The sequence below is a fragment of the Meriones unguiculatus genome, chromosome 14 (assembly GCF_030254825.1).
Source record: "Meriones unguiculatus strain TT.TT164.6M chromosome 14, Bangor_MerUng_6.1, whole genome shotgun sequence".
NCBI classification, from domain to species: domain Eukaryota; kingdom Metazoa; phylum Chordata; class Mammalia; order Rodentia; family Muridae; genus Meriones; species Meriones unguiculatus.
The window spans coordinates 4,239,326-4,255,476 of NC_083361.1; the positions used below are offsets into that span (position 1 = coordinate 4,239,326).

The 16,151-nt window shown below is 58.3% G+C and overlaps 1 protein-coding gene and 1 long non-coding RNA gene across 3 annotated transcripts in view; one reads left to right on the forward strand and one right to left on the reverse strand.

Annotated features, from left to right (window-relative positions):
- Positions 1–16,151, reverse strand: part of Ryr1 (ryanodine receptor 1) — a 114,546-nt gene that overhangs the window by 22,910 nt on the left and 75,485 nt on the right. Inside the window, exons 79-89 of the mRNA XM_060366575.1 lie at positions 15,111–15,210; positions 14,714–14,793; positions 14,530–14,606; positions 13,585–13,658; positions 12,818–12,835; positions 11,825–11,905; positions 9,826–9,914; positions 9,616–9,744; positions 9,438–9,542; positions 7,159–7,240; positions 5,262–5,449 (exon numbers count right to left, since the gene is read on the reverse strand). Coding sequence (XP_060222558.1) covers positions 5,262–5,449; positions 7,159–7,240; positions 9,438–9,542; positions 9,616–9,744; positions 9,826–9,914; positions 11,825–11,905; positions 12,818–12,835; positions 13,585–13,658; positions 14,530–14,606; positions 14,714–14,793; positions 15,111–15,210 — 1,023 coding nt within the window. The remainder of the gene's footprint in view (positions 1–5,261; positions 5,450–7,158; positions 7,241–9,437; positions 9,543–9,615; positions 9,745–9,825; positions 9,915–11,824; positions 11,906–12,817; positions 12,836–13,584; positions 13,659–14,529; positions 14,607–14,713; positions 14,794–15,110; positions 15,211–16,151) is intronic.
- Positions 11,417–15,633, forward strand: LOC132647114 (uncharacterized). 2 transcript variants are annotated; one of them, XR_009585389.1, is made up of 3 exons: positions 11,417–11,703; positions 14,215–15,013; positions 15,324–15,633. It is a non-coding gene; the product is annotated as an uncharacterized LOC132647114 (long non-coding RNA). The 2 variants fall into 2 exon arrangements; XR_009585390.1 differs by having other exon boundaries at positions 11,418–11,703; positions 14,382–15,013.

Genomic DNA, 16,151 nt, shown 5'->3' on the forward strand with positions numbered 1-16,151 from the left:
ATAATCCTTGGAGTGTTGGTTCACACCCATAATCTCAGCACCCAGGAGGCTGAGGCAGGAGGATCACCACGAGCTCCAGGACAGCCTGAACTACACAGAGAGTTACAGACCACTCTTGGTTGCTGAGGGAGATCCTGCCTCAGAACAGAAGCAGAAAACCAAAACCAACCAACCAAACAAGGCCCAAACCAACAAAACCCCACAAACACTAAGTAAGAAAACTGAACATGCCCCAGAGAAGCGCTCAGCAGTAGGCATTTGCCCAGCAGAGGGGAGGCCGCGGGTTCAGTCCCCAGAACCAACAACAAGAGGTTAAGGAAGTCAATTCACAAAACCAGTGACAGGAATGAAACAGGAAATCAAGATGCTTAGCTGCGCGCGTAGTGGGAAAACCACAAGGAGAGACGCCTGCTAGCTGTCACCTCTCACGCTGGCAGAACGCCAGAGACATGCCGCTGTGGCCGGGTACCCAGGCCGTGGGCAGACAGCTGCTCCCTCCCACCCTCACGAACGGCACGGAGGAAACGGCAGTCCCCATCCCAGGGACAGAGGCCTTTGTTTTCACCCTTGACCCGGCAGTGTTACCTGTGAACTCTAGCCTCTGAAGGGCACCACATATGCACACGCACATACATGCACACACATACACACACACACACACAGGCACACACGCGCACACGTACGCGCCAGCTGTTGTAAGTGTGAGTGTTCTCGGCAGTCAGCACTGCTCTCGTCCCTCTCCAGCAGGCCAACAGCTGTGTGCAGGAGCTCTGCCTGCCGTGATAAAGGCGCACACTGCATCCTTCCTGCAGCGCGGAGCTTGCAAAGCTCTCTGTGGCTCCCTCAGCTGCAACAGTAAAACACCAGGAACCAAGCATCCGTCAAGAGGGAACAGGTGGACGAAACAGTATACACACGAAGCAGAATGCTGGTCACCCCCAGAAAATGGGCTGAGAGGTTCTCCAAAACACGCTATAACACAGTGTGGGCAGGGCTGGGGGTGTGGTTAGCAGAGCACCCAGGGCCTGGACTTCCCAGCATCTCACCATCGAAGCACATGGGAGACAGGGGAGACAGGGGTAGACAGGAGGAGACAGGAGATGGAGGAGACAGGGGGAGAGAGGGAGACAGGAGAAAACAGGGGAGACAGGAATAGACAGGGGAAACAGGAGGAGAGAGGGAGACAGGGGGAGACAGGAGGAGACAGGGGGAGATGGAGGAGACAGGAGGAGACAGGGGGAGACAGGAAGAGACAGGGGAAACAGGAGGAGAGAGGGAGACAGGGGGAGACAGGAGGAGACAGGGGGAGACAGGAGGAGACAGGAGGAGACAGGAGGAGACAGGGGGAGACAGGAGGAGACAGGGGGAGACAGGGGGAGACAGGAGGGAACAGGGGGAGACAGGAGGAGACAGGAGGAGACAGGGGGAGACAGGGGGAGACAGGGGGAGACAGGGAGACAGGGAGACAGGAGGGAACAGGGGGAGACAGGAGGAGACAGGAGGAGAGGGGGAGAGGGGGAGACAGGAGGAGAGGGGGAGACAGGAGGAGACAGGAAGAGAGGGGGAGAGGGGGAGAGGGGGAGACAGGGGGAGACAGGGGGAGACAGGAGTACCACAAGTCCAACATCATCCTAGGTTTCGTATCAAGTTTGAGACCAGCCTGGACCACATGAGCGCCTGTCTCAAGAAATAAAAAAAGCAGAGGCTGGGGCCAGGCAGGGTGGTGCACACTGACATATTTAATCCACAGAGGAAGGTGGGTCTCTATGAGTTTAAAGCCAGCTTGGTAGAAGGTTCCAGAGTCTCAAAAACAAAACCAACCAACTAAACAAACAAACAAAAACAAAAGTAGGGGCTGGAGAGAAGCTCAGTGGTTGAGAGTTAAGAACAGTACTGCTCTTGCTTGCAGAGGGCCTGGGGTTTGTCCCCAACACCCACGCAGACGGGCTCACCACTGCCTGGAACTCCAGGTCCAAGGGTCTGACGCCCTCTTCTGGCCTCCACAAGCAACTGCATGCATATGTGCACAGACAGGGCAGGCGAAACAGGCACACACACACACACACACACACACAAATCCTTAAGACAAGACGAACAGCAACTACAAAGCCAGGCATGGCTGCGTGTGCCGGCAACCGCAGCAGGGGTGGCAGAGACGGACAGAATGGCAAAAAGTCGGAATGTAACATAGAAGACTTAAATCCTGAGAGGGGCTCTGGGTGTGACTCCTTGGAAACACATGCCTGCACACACGTCGGCGTGAACCGTCTGCACACACACACCACAGAGAATCTGCACCAATGGCATAGCGCCCTGAGGGTTTTGTAAGAACAAAGGAAAACGGCCAGGTCTGGTGTTGCACGCCTGTAATCCCGGGGCAGGGGGCAGGGGGCAGGGGGCAGAGGGCAGAGGGCAGGGGGCAGGGGGCAGGGGGCAGGGGGGAGGGGACAAGGGACAGGGGGCAGAGGGGAGGGGGCAAGGGGCAGGGGGCAGAGGGAAGGGGGCAAGGGGCAGGGGGCAGAGGGGAGGGGGCAGGGGGCAGGGACAGGCAGATCTCCATGAATTTAAGGCCAGCATAGTCTACAGTGAGTCCAAGACAGCAGAGCTACACAGAAAATCTTGTCTCAAAACAAACAAACAAGGGAAAATAAGACTGTCTGTATTTGCATGAAAAAATAATGACAAGATACAAAGAGGACTAAGAAGAGCTTGGCACGGGGTAGGAGAGGACAGGCCAGCGGGCAGATGGGGACAGACTCAGTTAAAATTCCATGAACGTATAATGTATTTAAGAAGGAAAACAGGGCTGGAGAAGGGCTCGGGAGTTAGGAGCTCTTCCCACGATCCCAGAAGGCGTGGGTTCTGGTCCCAGCACCTGTGTTAGAGGGCTCATACTGCCTGCACCTCCAGCTCCAGGGGATTCAACACCCTTTCTTAACTTCTCGGGGCTCCAGCACACATGTGGCATGCACACACGCGCGCGCACACACACACACACACACACACACGCCTCAAAGAACTGTTTTAATTGTGTGGCTGGTGCATGCCTTGAATCCCAGCACTTGGACTACTTACTCTGTAGACTAGGCTGGCCTTGAACTAAGAGACCCCTCTGCCTCCAGAGTGCTGAGATTAAAGGTGTACGACCCCATGCCAAACTATGGTGAATTAAAAGAGCACTTTCCTCCTTTTGATTATGTGTTTGTGTGTGTGCATGTGTGTACATCCACATATGCGTGCATGTGCGTACAGTGGATGTCAGAGAACTTGCACAAGTGGGTTATCTCCTATCACCATGTGGCTCTGAAAGATTAAACTCAGGTTATCAGCCTTAGCAGCAATGCCTTTACCTGCTCAACCATCTTACCAGCCCCTCACTGGGAGATTCTAGGCAGGGGCTCTACACTGAGCCACACCCCAGCCCCTCACTGGGGGATTCTAGGCAGGGGCTCTACCACTGAGCCACACCCCAGCCCCTCACTGGGGGATTCTAGGCAGGGGCTCTACCACTGAGCCACACCCCCAGCCCCTCACTGGGGGTTCTAGGCAGGGGCTCTACCACTGAGCCACACCCCCAGCCCCTCACTGGGGGATTCCAGGCAGGGGCTCTACCACTGAGCCACACCCCAGCCCCTCACTGGGGGATTCTAGACAGGGGCTCTGCCACTGAGCTACTGTAGGGTTAGGCTGGGAGGTAAAAGTCTCTGCAGCCAAAGACAGGCTTCTGGAGCAGACATTGCCTGGTAGGGTTTGGGAGAACCCTGATGTGGGCTGGGCTGGGGCTGTGTCATGGTGGTAGAGCGCACAAGGTCCTGGGTTCCTGTGCCCCACACCTGCTCCCCTCCCCCGTGCCCAGGTGACATATACACCTTTTCTTTTTTCGCTATGAACCCTGGATGCATGTCTGAACACGCTGTCCACCCCTGTTCCCTATGAGCAAACCCCAGCAGGCTCCGGGACTACACCTGACGGCCTGGGTACTGCGGGACAGACAGCAGAGCTGGGATGGGAAGGGAGGGCGAGGAGGAGGCAGCCCTCTCCTCCTAAAGCAACTCCTCCCACACACAGACACACTCACACACACTCGCGCCCACATAAGCACGCCTGCAGAGGCCGGAGAGCATGCCAGGTGCCCCGGAGCTGGACTTACAGGCAGCTGCGAGCCCTCGGGGTGGACGCTGGCAGCGGACCTCAGGTCCTCTGCGAGAGCAGTCCACACTCGGACCTCGAGGCGTCTGGGCCCCTTTCACCGTGTTTCATTCTTGTCTCCTTGAGACAAGCTTTCACAGAGCAATTACTCACTGTGGTGCTGACTCCCTGTTACCCCTCCTCCTCCTCCAGGCCTCTGTGGTCATCTCCCCACCCCCACCGCTCCTCGCAGCCCCCTAGTCTAGACGGCAGTGACCCTATCAGTACCAGCGAGACGCGTGCAAACACACGTCCTAAGTTGGTCCTTTACGGAAAGATACTCTTCAGTGACTGACGGACTGAGGCTGTCGCCCTGTGACAGCATGAAAGCCGTGAACGCAGGGTCACGTCCGTGTCCGTCCAAGCTGCGGCCACAGGGCCCAGAGCGGAGGAACCTGTGAATGTTTGCTGCCGGGATCCCTGAGCCCGGGGCTGAGGACGTAGCTAAGTGCAGAGGCGCGTGCCCGAGAAAAGGCCTGGAGTCGGGCAGCGAGAAGGCTCCCCGAGCAAAGCTGAGCTCGCTCCTGGGACTCACACAGCAGGAGACAGCTGACTCCCGTGTACCCAGACGCTCGCCCACCCACCGGGGAGTGGTGGAAAGCTTTATTATGGGGGGCCTGGTGGGAGGGGTCGGTCTCTGGGGACACGACCTCGAGGAGGGTATTTGGCACTCTGGCCCTTCTCTCTCTCTCTCTGCTCCTGGCCACTGTGAGGTAAGCTGTCTTTCTATCATGCTCTTCACTGGGCTGACCTCAAACTCACAGAGATCCGCCTGCCTCTGCCTCTGTAGTGCCGGGACACGGGCGTGAGCCATGGCCCCCAGCTTAGTAACGGCTCCTCCAGGCCTCACACACCTCCATGACTGACTGAGGTGGGGTCTCCCTGTTGTGTCAAAGCACGCTCTTCCAGCCTCAGACTCGCAAGCCCTGAAACCATAGCACAAGCACCACAGGTACTGTAACTCATCCCCAGGTCACCAGCGAGGGAGCAGGACCCGAAGAAGCCTCTCCCCCGAGACAGTGGCTGGGGAGGCTCGGCCACCCCACCGGGCTGCCCCAAGAGCCACCACCCACCTTCTGGAAGTCCTTCTTGGAAATGAGGCCTCGGGGGTCTGTGACGTAGTCCTGGAAGGCCTCGGAGCCTACGATGTCCTTGAGTTTCAGAAACATGTCGAAGAACTTGAGGATCATCTCCACGTTGGACGAGGATTCCACCAGCATGTCCACCATCTGCCTGGCGATCATGCCATTGACCACGTTCCCTGCGGGAGCCCGGGGTAAGTGCAACCCGGGGTCAGCGCAGCCCAGGGTCAGCGCAGCCCGGGGTCAGCGCAGCCCGGTGGAGCCTCCGCTCTGGACCCTCCAGCTTCGCTGCAGCTCAAAGGCCACCCCTGGCTCCCTAGGACCCACCAAGCAGGTGGGCACTGCCCGGCCCCTCCCGTGTCTCCAGGAAAAGGGTCGTCTTGTGGTAGCGCCGTGGCCACCCTGGTTTTGATACGCCGTCCACCCCCCCCCCCCTCACTGGCTGGCATTACCAAGGGAGGGCAATGGTGATGCAGGTTGGCACATGCCAGGGCTGTGTCAAGTGTGACCCCGGTAAGATCTCATGAGAGCCTTGTAAGGGAAACACCACTGCATGCTTTCACAGGAGAGAGAGCCTTGGAGAAACTTAGGGCTGGAGAGCTGGTGAATAACAAGGTAGGATTTGCACCCAGAGCCTTGGGAGCTAAGAGCCTGCACACCTAAAAACTCTATACTAGTAATGGATACAGAGGCACATGCCTGTGATGTCAGCACTTCTGAAGCTGAGGCAGGAGGACTGTCAAGAACTCTAGGCTAGCCTGGTCCTCACCATGGGACTCTGTCTCAAAGTCTAAAAGCGAGGACACTTGTGGCCCGGGATGCAGTTGAGAGGCACAGGATGTGCCCAGCATGCATCAGGCCTGGGTTCTAGCCCCAGCTCCACTCAACAGTAGGGATTTAGTTAAAGGAACTTCCCGTATAAGTCTCGACAGAGTGCTCTGCCCCACTTGAACGCGGGGGCTGGGGAATCGCTTCTTTTCATAGAGCACTCGCTTGACATATACAAGGCCCTAGGTTTAGTCCCAGAGACAGAGAGAGAGGGAGAGGCAGGCACACAGAGATTTCTTGTAAGAAGTGTTTTTTAGTTAAAATATATTGTTTTGCTTCGTGGTTTTTGAGATGTGCTGCCCATGTAGCCCAGGCTGGACTCAAGCTATGCAGCTGAGAATAGTGGTAAATTCTTGGCCCTCCCGTTTCAGCCTCCTGTGTGTTGAGGTGATGGTTACATGCCAGTATGCCCAGCTTTATTATCCTTATTACCACTACAATCACTACTATTATTATTTTACATGTATGGTGTTTTGCCTGCATGTATGTTTGCCGACTACATGTGTGCAGTGCATCGGATCCCTCTGAACTGGAGAGTTCCAGAGAGCTGTGAGCTGCCACGTGGGTGCTGAGAGCTGAGCCCTGGTCCCCTGGGAGAGCAGCCGGTGCTCTGAAGAGCCGAGCATTGTTCCGGCCCTTGTTTCTGTTTCTCGGAGACAGGCTTCTGCTCTCAGGGCAAGCTGACTTGGACTCACCATGTAACCCACCCTTAAATTGTTACTATTGTTTTATCAAATAAAAGGCATTATTTCAGGTTACTAAATTTGGTGGACATGTGCTATGCGGCCAAACTGATCCATTTAATAGCTATCCGTGCGTCGCGTTGGCTTATGTAATAAGTAAATAGTACGTTCACAGACAAGGTGTCCAGGCAACTCGTCCAATTAAAACGTCTCTGTGGGATCAACAAATTAGCGTCCACATAGCCCGGGCCTGGCTCAGCAACCTGTCCATTGCCATCGGCCCCTGGCACAATGCCAGCTGGGTCTCTCTGGTCCCAGACGCCCTTCTCGGGTGCGTGAGCCTCTGCCCCGCCCCCGCCCCGCCTCCGGGCCTCTACCTTCCAGGAGAGACAGGAGCATCACCACCATGTCCTTCTGGAGGTCCAGCAGCTCCTTCAGCAGCTCGATCTGGCTGGAGTCCTGCAGGCAGAGCGGCCCCGTGAGGGCGGGCTCTGCACAGTGCCGTCCTCCTGCCTCAGACCCGGGCCCCTCGGCTGGCCAGCAGGCCTACGGTCCCTTCTCTCTCCCTCTTACCTCTGAGGGGACCCGCGTCCAAGCATGTTCCTCGGAAGCAGAGGAGGGGCAGAGAGACAGGATTGTGGGGGTGGGCTCGGCACCCGGGGGGGAGTGTGTGAGGGGCACGAGGCCGGCAGGGAAGGAAGCGGGGGGGCCTGGGCAAGCAGACAGTCGGCCAGCGTGAGACAGACTGACTGACAGACAGACACTGTGGACAGAGACTCAGATCTTAGGTGCCTGGCCTAGGGGACGCTTGGCCACGTCAGACCCGATGGCGAAGGACGCGAGGAGCCATGAGGAGGGTTAAGAGGAAGGGCTGCTGGGGTGGGCGGCCATGCACTTCCTCGTACCTCTTTTTGGGGAACTAAGAAGCCAGTACATCCCCGGCCACAGTGAGCAGTGGAGAGCGCAGAGAAACCTCCGGCCTCGCCCCCCACACGGATGCGCCATTTGTGACCCACAGAGCGCGGTTTTACTGGGCTCACACGTGCGTGCCGAGGCTGCTTCACCACCACGCTGGGTTACTCGGTCTAACCTAACGCACCCCACAGCTGCCACGTTTACTGTCCCGACTCCGAGGTCCCGACATACTACAGTATCGCTAGGTTAACGGAGCCTGCCCTTTGGGCCTTCCTGAGCCTGTCTCCTCTCAGAGGCCACAGGTGAGGCGGTGAGCTACAACCCTGTCAGCGGAGCGGACTCCACATCCTAGCCCGAGGAGTGAATACACCAGTGGCCAAACAGCGATTTCTTTCCTCTGGCTGAGATCACTGGTTCAATGGCTCATGACCCAAGAGAGCACTCAGAGAAACTCAGGTCTTTAATTTAAAACTTTTAGAAAAGATGTGTGTCATACTGCCTGCAGCTGTGAGCAGGGTGAAGAGGAGCCTGGCCGCCATTGCTTTCCAGCCCCTCACTAATGGATTCTAGGCAGGGGCTCCACCACTGTGCCACACCCCAGCCCCTCACTGGGGGATTCTAGGCAGGGGCTCCACCACTGAGCCACACCCCAGCCCCTCACTGGGGGATTCTAGGCAGGGGCTCCACCACTGAGCCACACCCCAGCCCCTCACTGGGGGATTCTAGGCAGGGGCTCCACCACTGAGCCACACCCCAGCCCCTCACTAATGGATTCTAGGCAGGGGCTCCACCACTGAGCCACACCCCAGCCCCTCACTGGGGGATTCTAGGCAGGGGCTCTACTACTGAGCCATACCCCAGCCCCTCACTGGGGAATTCTAGGCAGGGGCTCCACCACTGAGCCACACCCCAGCCCCTCACTGGGGGATTCTAGGCAGGGGCTCTACCCCTGAGCCACACCCTGGCCCCTCACCGGGGAATTCTACCGCTGAGCCCATGCTCCCAGCCCCTCACTGGGGGATTCTACCGCTGAGCCCACGCTCCCAGCCCCTTGTAATGTGGCTGGTGAATTAGTACAATAGTACTTGGACCTTTATTTCCAACAGTGTTCTCAGATTACACCAACATCACACGCCCAAGCGTACTGAGAAACCGAATTCTCAGTCCAACTCTTTCCAAAGTCAGCCGGCATCAAAGAGGGCGGCTGTGGCACCCTGGGTAAATGAGGAGCGGGCCTCCTTCCTCCAGGCCCTGCTTGGTGGAGAAATGATACGGAAGGCTCGCCTGCCGCCTGCTGGCCGGTGCCGGCACTGCACCAGCGTACTCGCGGCGTCTAGCCTGTGTCTAGGGCTGTGCAGTGGCTGAGGTGAACACGCTCGTCTGACTGCAAGCCTCGACTAAGCCTATCAAGCACACGCACACAGACGGACGGAGCGTGCGCGAGGCATTCACGAGGCAGCCGAGCAGCAAGGCGGCGGCGGGGAAAGGAGAGAGCAAGCGCGCAGGGAGCGGGAGCCTTACATCGTGGGTTCCCGGCCCAGGGGTCATCTGCCGCGGGCGGGGGGAAAGAAGGACACTCCTTCAGCCTCCGGCCCTAGTCTAGAGGCCTGGTCCCGCCCCATCCCCCAGAGCTGGAGACCCTCGGTCCCGTCCGGGCCATGCGCAGAGCTGGGGGGACTGGCTAGTGGGACTGGTTCGAGGGCATGGCTAGGGCACGGGGCGGTAAGGGCGGGGCCCAGACCTGAGCCAGCTTCATCATCATGTGGGCGAACACGTGCAGGAAGCCCACCACGGCATCCCAGAGGCGGCTGTGCGCCAGGCTCTGCTGGTTTCCGGTGCAGGGTCCCTAGGCACAGAGGGCGGCGTGAAGGCCCCAGCGGGGTGCGGGGGCGCCCACCGGTGCCCGGAGGCGGCCCTACCTGGATGTACTCGGTGAGGCTGTTGAACACCTGCTTGGCGACGGACATGGCCTTGGAGAAGTTGCGCTTCCCCTGCTCCTCGATGACGTCTTTGCCCGAATAGTACCAGTAGAAGTCGCTGATGGATTCCTGCGGGGCCCGGGAGGCGTGAGGGGCGCGCGGGCGGCGCTCGGCCCGGCCCCAGGCCCCGGAGGCTCGCCCAGGCCTCACCTGCAGCCGCAGGAGGTAATCCACCGTGCAGATGATGATGTTGATGGTGGTCGTGTTCCCAGTCTGCGTCCGCAGGTAGTTCTGGAAGTCTGGGGGAACGGACAGGTTCCTCAGCGAGCGCCTGGGTCTGGGAGACCTTGGTCGGGCCCGCTGGGAGACGGTACCCTCGGGAGTTGGAAGCCCGCGTGCCACGCAGGGATGGAGCGTCGTTTCTACATTCATCAAAGCACGTGGTGGAAAGCCTCCACGCAGCAAGCAAATGCAGGAGGGGCCCAGCCTTTCCCCTCTCGTAAACTTTGAAAGGTTAATTTATGGGCCTGGAGAGATGGCTCAGTGGTTAAGAGCAATGGCTGTTCCTCCACAAGCCCCGGGGTTCAATTCCTAGCACCCAAACAGTGGCTCACAACCATCTCTAACTCCAGTCCCGGGTGATCTTTTGGTATCCCCTGTAAAGCAGGCCGGCCTTGAACTCAGAGCTCTGTCTGCCTCTGCCTCCTGAGTGCTGGGATTAAAAGCGTGAGCCAGCACCCCTGGCTTCTAATTGTTTTTTTTTTTTTTTTTTTTTTTAACTAAAAATTTCCGAAACAAATATTTACTGGGCAAATCAAGTCCTCCCTTTGCTTCTGCTTGTTCTTTTTTTGTTTTTTGTTGTTGTTGTTTTTGTTTTGAGGCAGGGCTTCCTCTTCAGCCTTGAACTTAGTGTGTAGCTAAAGAGACAGGCTGATCCCTACTTCAGCCGGTCTAAGTGATGAAGGTGTGCGTGTGCACACGTGCACATGAGCGTGTTTGTGGGGGGGATGGGGGCACTTCTTGTTCAGTGAGAAACCCTGTTTCAAGGCCACAGGGCAGAATGTGACAACCGGAAGACAGTTGATGCTCCACAGACAGACACACATACAGACATGCACCAATCACACACATTACATACTCTCAGAGATACACACACACAGGCAGACAAAGACAGTCTCTCTCACACACACACATGAAGATAGACAGTCTCTCTTCACACACACAGGTAGACAGACAGTCACACACATGTGAAGACAGACAGTCTCGCTCTTTCTCACAGACACAGGAGGACAGAGACACACAGCCACACACACACAGTCGCATACACACTTTCCCTCTGGGTGGTCTGTGGTTTTCTATGTACGTGTGCCCTGTGAACGCAGCCGCGTGACGAACACACGTTTGCAGTGCGAAGTGGCCTTGCAGCGAGGGTCGTTCAGGCTCCAGGCTGCCCTTTGTTTCCGTCTGGGGACAGGTCTCTTGGTGCAGCAGGTGGCTTTGAACCCGTCCTCCGCCTCCCGCCAGGCTGCCCCAGCCCCGGGACTGCAGGCCTTTGCCAGCGCGCCCAGCTTAACTGTTCCTCTAGGGTAAGCTGTCTGGGCTGCGAGGAATTCTAGCTTATCATCAGCGCGTTTAATTAGCCGGCTGCGTCACCCTGGACTGCGTTAAATTGGCACAGCGAGGGCAGCGCTTGTGAAACTCCGCGCTGCTGCTGGAAAGCATCTGCATGTCTCCCGGGGAAGCGTTCTATGTGGTAAACAAGTGAATAAATCAGAGGGATTCGTTCCTAAACACCAAGCAGTCCGTCCTTCTGTGGACTCTGGAACCCGTCCCTTAGGGACGGCTGCCAAACGCCTGTGGGAAAACCGACTGTGACGAATTGGCCATTTGGGTGAACTGACTTCTGGCCAAACTGGAGTTTGGCAGGCTGCCTAGGGGGAGTCGGACTGGCCGGAGGAAGTGAAAGTGAAGTGAAGTGGTTTGCTTCCAGAAAAGCCAGAATCCACAGAAACTAGTTCCTGCTGCCTGTTTCTCCGGGACGGGGTCTTGTGTCGCTCAGGCTGGCCTCACATTAACCTTGTAACTAAGGTGAGAGGGTAGAGGAAGGCGGAGGGAGCGGCTGCGGCTGGACGAGGGCTGCATGGCCCGGGAAGTCGTCACCGGGGAGGAGAGGGGCTGGTCGCCCTCCCCACCCTGCCTCCCCCCTCACCATTGTTGTGTCCCTCGCAGAGCAGCTGCAGGAAGCGGAACAGATCTTGCGTGAACTCATCGTCTGCCATGACTTTCTCTCCTGGTGGGAGGAAGGGGGCGTGGCCCGGGAGGGGGGGTCAGGCGCGTGGGGACACAGCACACACATGCACACAGCCCGTGCACACTGCACACACATGCCCAACGTGCGGAGTGCTGGGAGCGGCAGGCATCGCTTCAAAGACACTGTGAGGGCCACGGGCATCCAGGATGCCGGGAGGTCTGTGGCGGAGGCCTGCGGAGCTGGGGCCTCAAGTGTCTTTCCACAGCAGCGGCCCTCCAAGGAGTGCGCCGGCAGACACTCCGCGGCCGGAGGAGCCCTGGGCCCACTCCGGGCCGCGGGGGTTAATGGATTATAAGGGTTGGGGGTGCACGCAAGGCTCAAGCCGGGGAGGGCAGGGGGGAGGCGGGACTGAAAGCCAACCAACTGGCCCCAAAGCCTCAGAAGCAGCCAACCCAGGAGAAGCGGAGGGGAGGTGTGTCAACATGGTCCAATCAGAATGGACACCTGAAAGAAGCCAATCGTGGTGGCTGTGAGGGAACGGGCCAATCAGAGCAGGCGCAGGAGGGGCACGCGCGGCACCAATCAGAGTGGCCGCCTCCAGCGAGGACCGCGGCCCACCCGTCTGGGTTTGGAACGCACAGCGCAGAGGGGGAGGGAGGGGCGCGGAGGGATGGTCCCACCCTGGACTGGGAATCTGGGTCTGGGCCCCCAAAATATCCAGCCGAAAGGGGACCTTGACTGTCTAACTTCTGTGTCACACATGGGGAAACTGAGGCTTGAATAAATGACTGATTCGTAATGTCGCCGGCCTCTGGACCCGGGGATCTCAACCTTCTCCGTGGGATCCCCCGGAGGGACCACCACCCTGACTGTCCCAGATCCTCAGCCCCGGGGGCATCGGGGGTTAGAAGTGGGGGGACGCAGCACAGCAATGGATGGCAGGGGAATTACCGTTCTGGCGATTGATGACTGGGGCAGCCAACAGGATGGGAGGAGGAAGCAGGAGAAAATAGGAAAAAGAGACAGCGACGGACAGAAGGACAGGGACAAGGGACAAGGACACAGACACACAGAGAGAAACAAGCAGAAAGAGAAAGGGCCATGAAGAGACAGAAGGGCGTGAGTTAGCAAGGATGAGGAATGAGGGGAAAGCCGAGGGGGAGAGAGGGAAATAGGGAGGGAGGGAGAGAGGGAAAAAGAGACCACAAATGAGAGAGAGAGAGAGAGAGAGAGAGAGAGAGAGAGAGAGAAGAGATTGAGAGAGAGAGAGAGTAGAGAGAGGAGAGAGAGGAGAGAGAGAGGAGAGAGAGAGAGAGAAAGAGAGAGAGAGAGAGGACCAACACAGGAGAGGCAGGAGGCAGAGGTCAGAGGTCAGGGTGGAAAGTTAGACACGTCAAAACACGGCAAAGAGGAAGACTCGATTAACCGGATTAGGGACATTAATGAACAGCAACCAGAATGAGACTTGGGGCACTCGGAGGGTGGTCCACATGGTGATGGGTGAAGGACACCCAGGGGTGGGACCCACGGGAGGGAGAGACCCCGGAGGGATGGGGACGTGGATCTCAGGACTGGGGACCGAAACCCTGGGGGAACCCGAGGGGACTCTTGGGAAGAGGGTGCCTTGGAGGAGCGGGCTGTGGGCAGGCCTGGGTGGAGAGGGGGCTCCTGAGGAAGGGGATGGCCCAGGGGGAAGGGCGCCCGGAAAAGGTTCTCACCAGTTCCGTCCTCATTCACCATGCCCAGCCCCTCTGCCTTGTTCTGCCTCTCGAAGGCATTGAGGTCCAGGACGCTGAGGGGAGAGACGGTGGGGGTGGTGAAGGCCTGGCAGCCCCCGCTGCGGCCAGGGAGCTGGGGAGGACCCCAGCGATGGTCAGAGTAAGCAAACCCGGGAGCAGACGGCTGTGCCCCTGCCCCGCCCAATGCCCTCGGCCACACCATTCCACCCTTCAGGAAAAAACTCAGCTGACAGCAGGAGGGGGGAGAGGCAAGTGACGGCAGAGCCACACAGCTGTGGTCGTGTTAGAGCCCAAGCGCGCTGCCGTGACCCTCCCTTGGACTGTCAGTGACCTCCCGGTTCCCCTGTCTGACCCTGCGCTGCTGCTCTCTTCACCCTTTTTTGAGACGGGGTCTCATGGACCCCGGGTTATCCTTATGCTCTCTGTAGGCCTCTCACCTCGGCCTTCTGGGTGCTGGGCCCCAGGCGCATATCACATCTTCCTGCCCTCTCCTCCATGTTGGAGAAGGAGCCCAGGCCTCACGCAGCCTGGGCAGGGCTCTGCCATGGAGGAATGATGCCAGCCCATAACGCATTCTCTCTTTCCTTCCTCCCTCCCTCCCTCCCTCAGTCTGTTTGTCTCTATCTCCAGGGCTTCTCTGTGTAGCCCTGGCTGTCCTAGAACTCACTCTGTAGACCAGGTCGGCTTTCGGCTCATAGAGATCCCCCTGCCTCTGCCCGCAAGCGCTGGGATTAAAGGTGTGCACCGCGACCGTGACCCACGCCTCACTCTCACAGCTCGCGACAGTCTGCCTTCCACGTCAACCCCCGAGTCAACGCTCTGGTATCCGCCCTCCTCTGCCTCGGCCCCTCTCCCCGGCCCAGGCACCAGCAGAAGAGGGGAGCCCGGTGGGAGGAGAGCGAGCTGGACGGACAGAGGGCCCACCTGCACGTCTGCATGAGCACCTGGATGCTCTGGAAGAAGCCCACTTCCTTCTTGTCCTTCAGGTAATCCAGCATTTTCTGCAGCGGAAGTGGCAGGAGATGGGGGGCGCTGGAGGCCTCTCGGGGACACCACCCCACCCCACCCACTCAGCTCTCTTCCCGAGATCCTGTGCTGCGTCGGATACCTGCTGCACTTCCGCGTTACCGCCATTGAGGATGGAGATACCCAGCTTCAGGGTGGAAGACACCATGGCTCCCGTCTCTCCTGGGGGTCACGGGGACGAGGCAAAACGAACAAATCAACAAAGTCTCAGCCTCGGGGCTCCCCCACCAACCAAAAACAAGCAAAACCCCCTGCCAACGTAGGGACACGAAGGCAGGAGATGAACTGTGCACAGACAGGGAGTGTGTGTGACCGAAGGGTGGACGGGAGACTGGTCGGCAGATGTGACAGAAAATCCGGAAGAGCCAGAGCGTGTATGCAGGTCAGAGGCATGCAGGGTCAGCAGGGAGTGGGCGCGCCGGGGGCGGCGTGCTCACGGGGGAGGGGGATGCCTGGGGTTTGGGGGGCACAGACGGCACCTTTGCAGGCACTGATCATCTGCAACACCATCTCGGCGGCGCCCCGGTTGTGTAGCCGGGACTGCTGGTACAGGAGCCTTTGCTTCTCCATCTCCTTCTCCTGTCGGGGGGTGGGGGCAGAGGGCAGGTTTCGGTGCTCAGCAGCCTAGCCGGGGTCTCCGAGGCTCCAGCCACATCTGTCATTCTCCAAAGGTGACATCCCTGCATCCCCAGGGAGCTCACATCCTGTCCGTGTCCCATACTCGGCCCAGAGTCCACGCCTTCTGTGATCAGGCCCCGGGGAAGAGCCCCGTGTTCCTGTCTACCACTCTCTAGGGGAAGCCTGGCACTCCTTCTGTCGGGGAAGTGCTCGCAGAACCCGGGCTCTCATCACCAAGAAGGATCACAAACCCATCCGTGCCACACTCCTGTCTCAGACATCTTGAAACGTCACTTAATGTTCACCTCAGTAATCCCCGCCCCCACCACCACATCTGCTTCAGATAGTTAAATAAAGGACCGTGCTGGTCAATTCCTGATTTGACTTGGGGCTGCTTTGTTTTGACAAAGGTTTTACGGCATAGCCCTAGCTGGCCTGAAACTTTGGGCGAGCCTCCTGCCTCCGCCTTCCGAGTGCTGGCATTACAGCCATGAATCACTATACCCAGTGATGAATTCAGACTTTAAATACATCTTTAAAGAAGTATTTATTTCACGCGTGCGTGCCCGCCCCCGAACGTCTGTATGTACACCTACTGCACGCGGTGCTCACAGAGACCGGAAGAGGGCACAAGAAACCCTGGGCCTGGAGGTGACTGCGAGCCACCCTGTGCGGGTTCTGGGAACTGAACACAGGGCCTCTGGCAGGGCAGCAAGCTCTCAGCCATGGAGCCATCCCTCTAGCCCCTAAATAGCTTCCCCTTCCTTTCTTCTGGAAGCAGGTAGCATTGTGTATCCCAGGCTGGCCTCGAACTCAGGGTTCCTCTCACTCGTCCTCCTGAACTTTGGGATTACAGGTGCTCGGCGCCACAGCCAGCCACCCGCCTCCTGCTTAGCCATTTT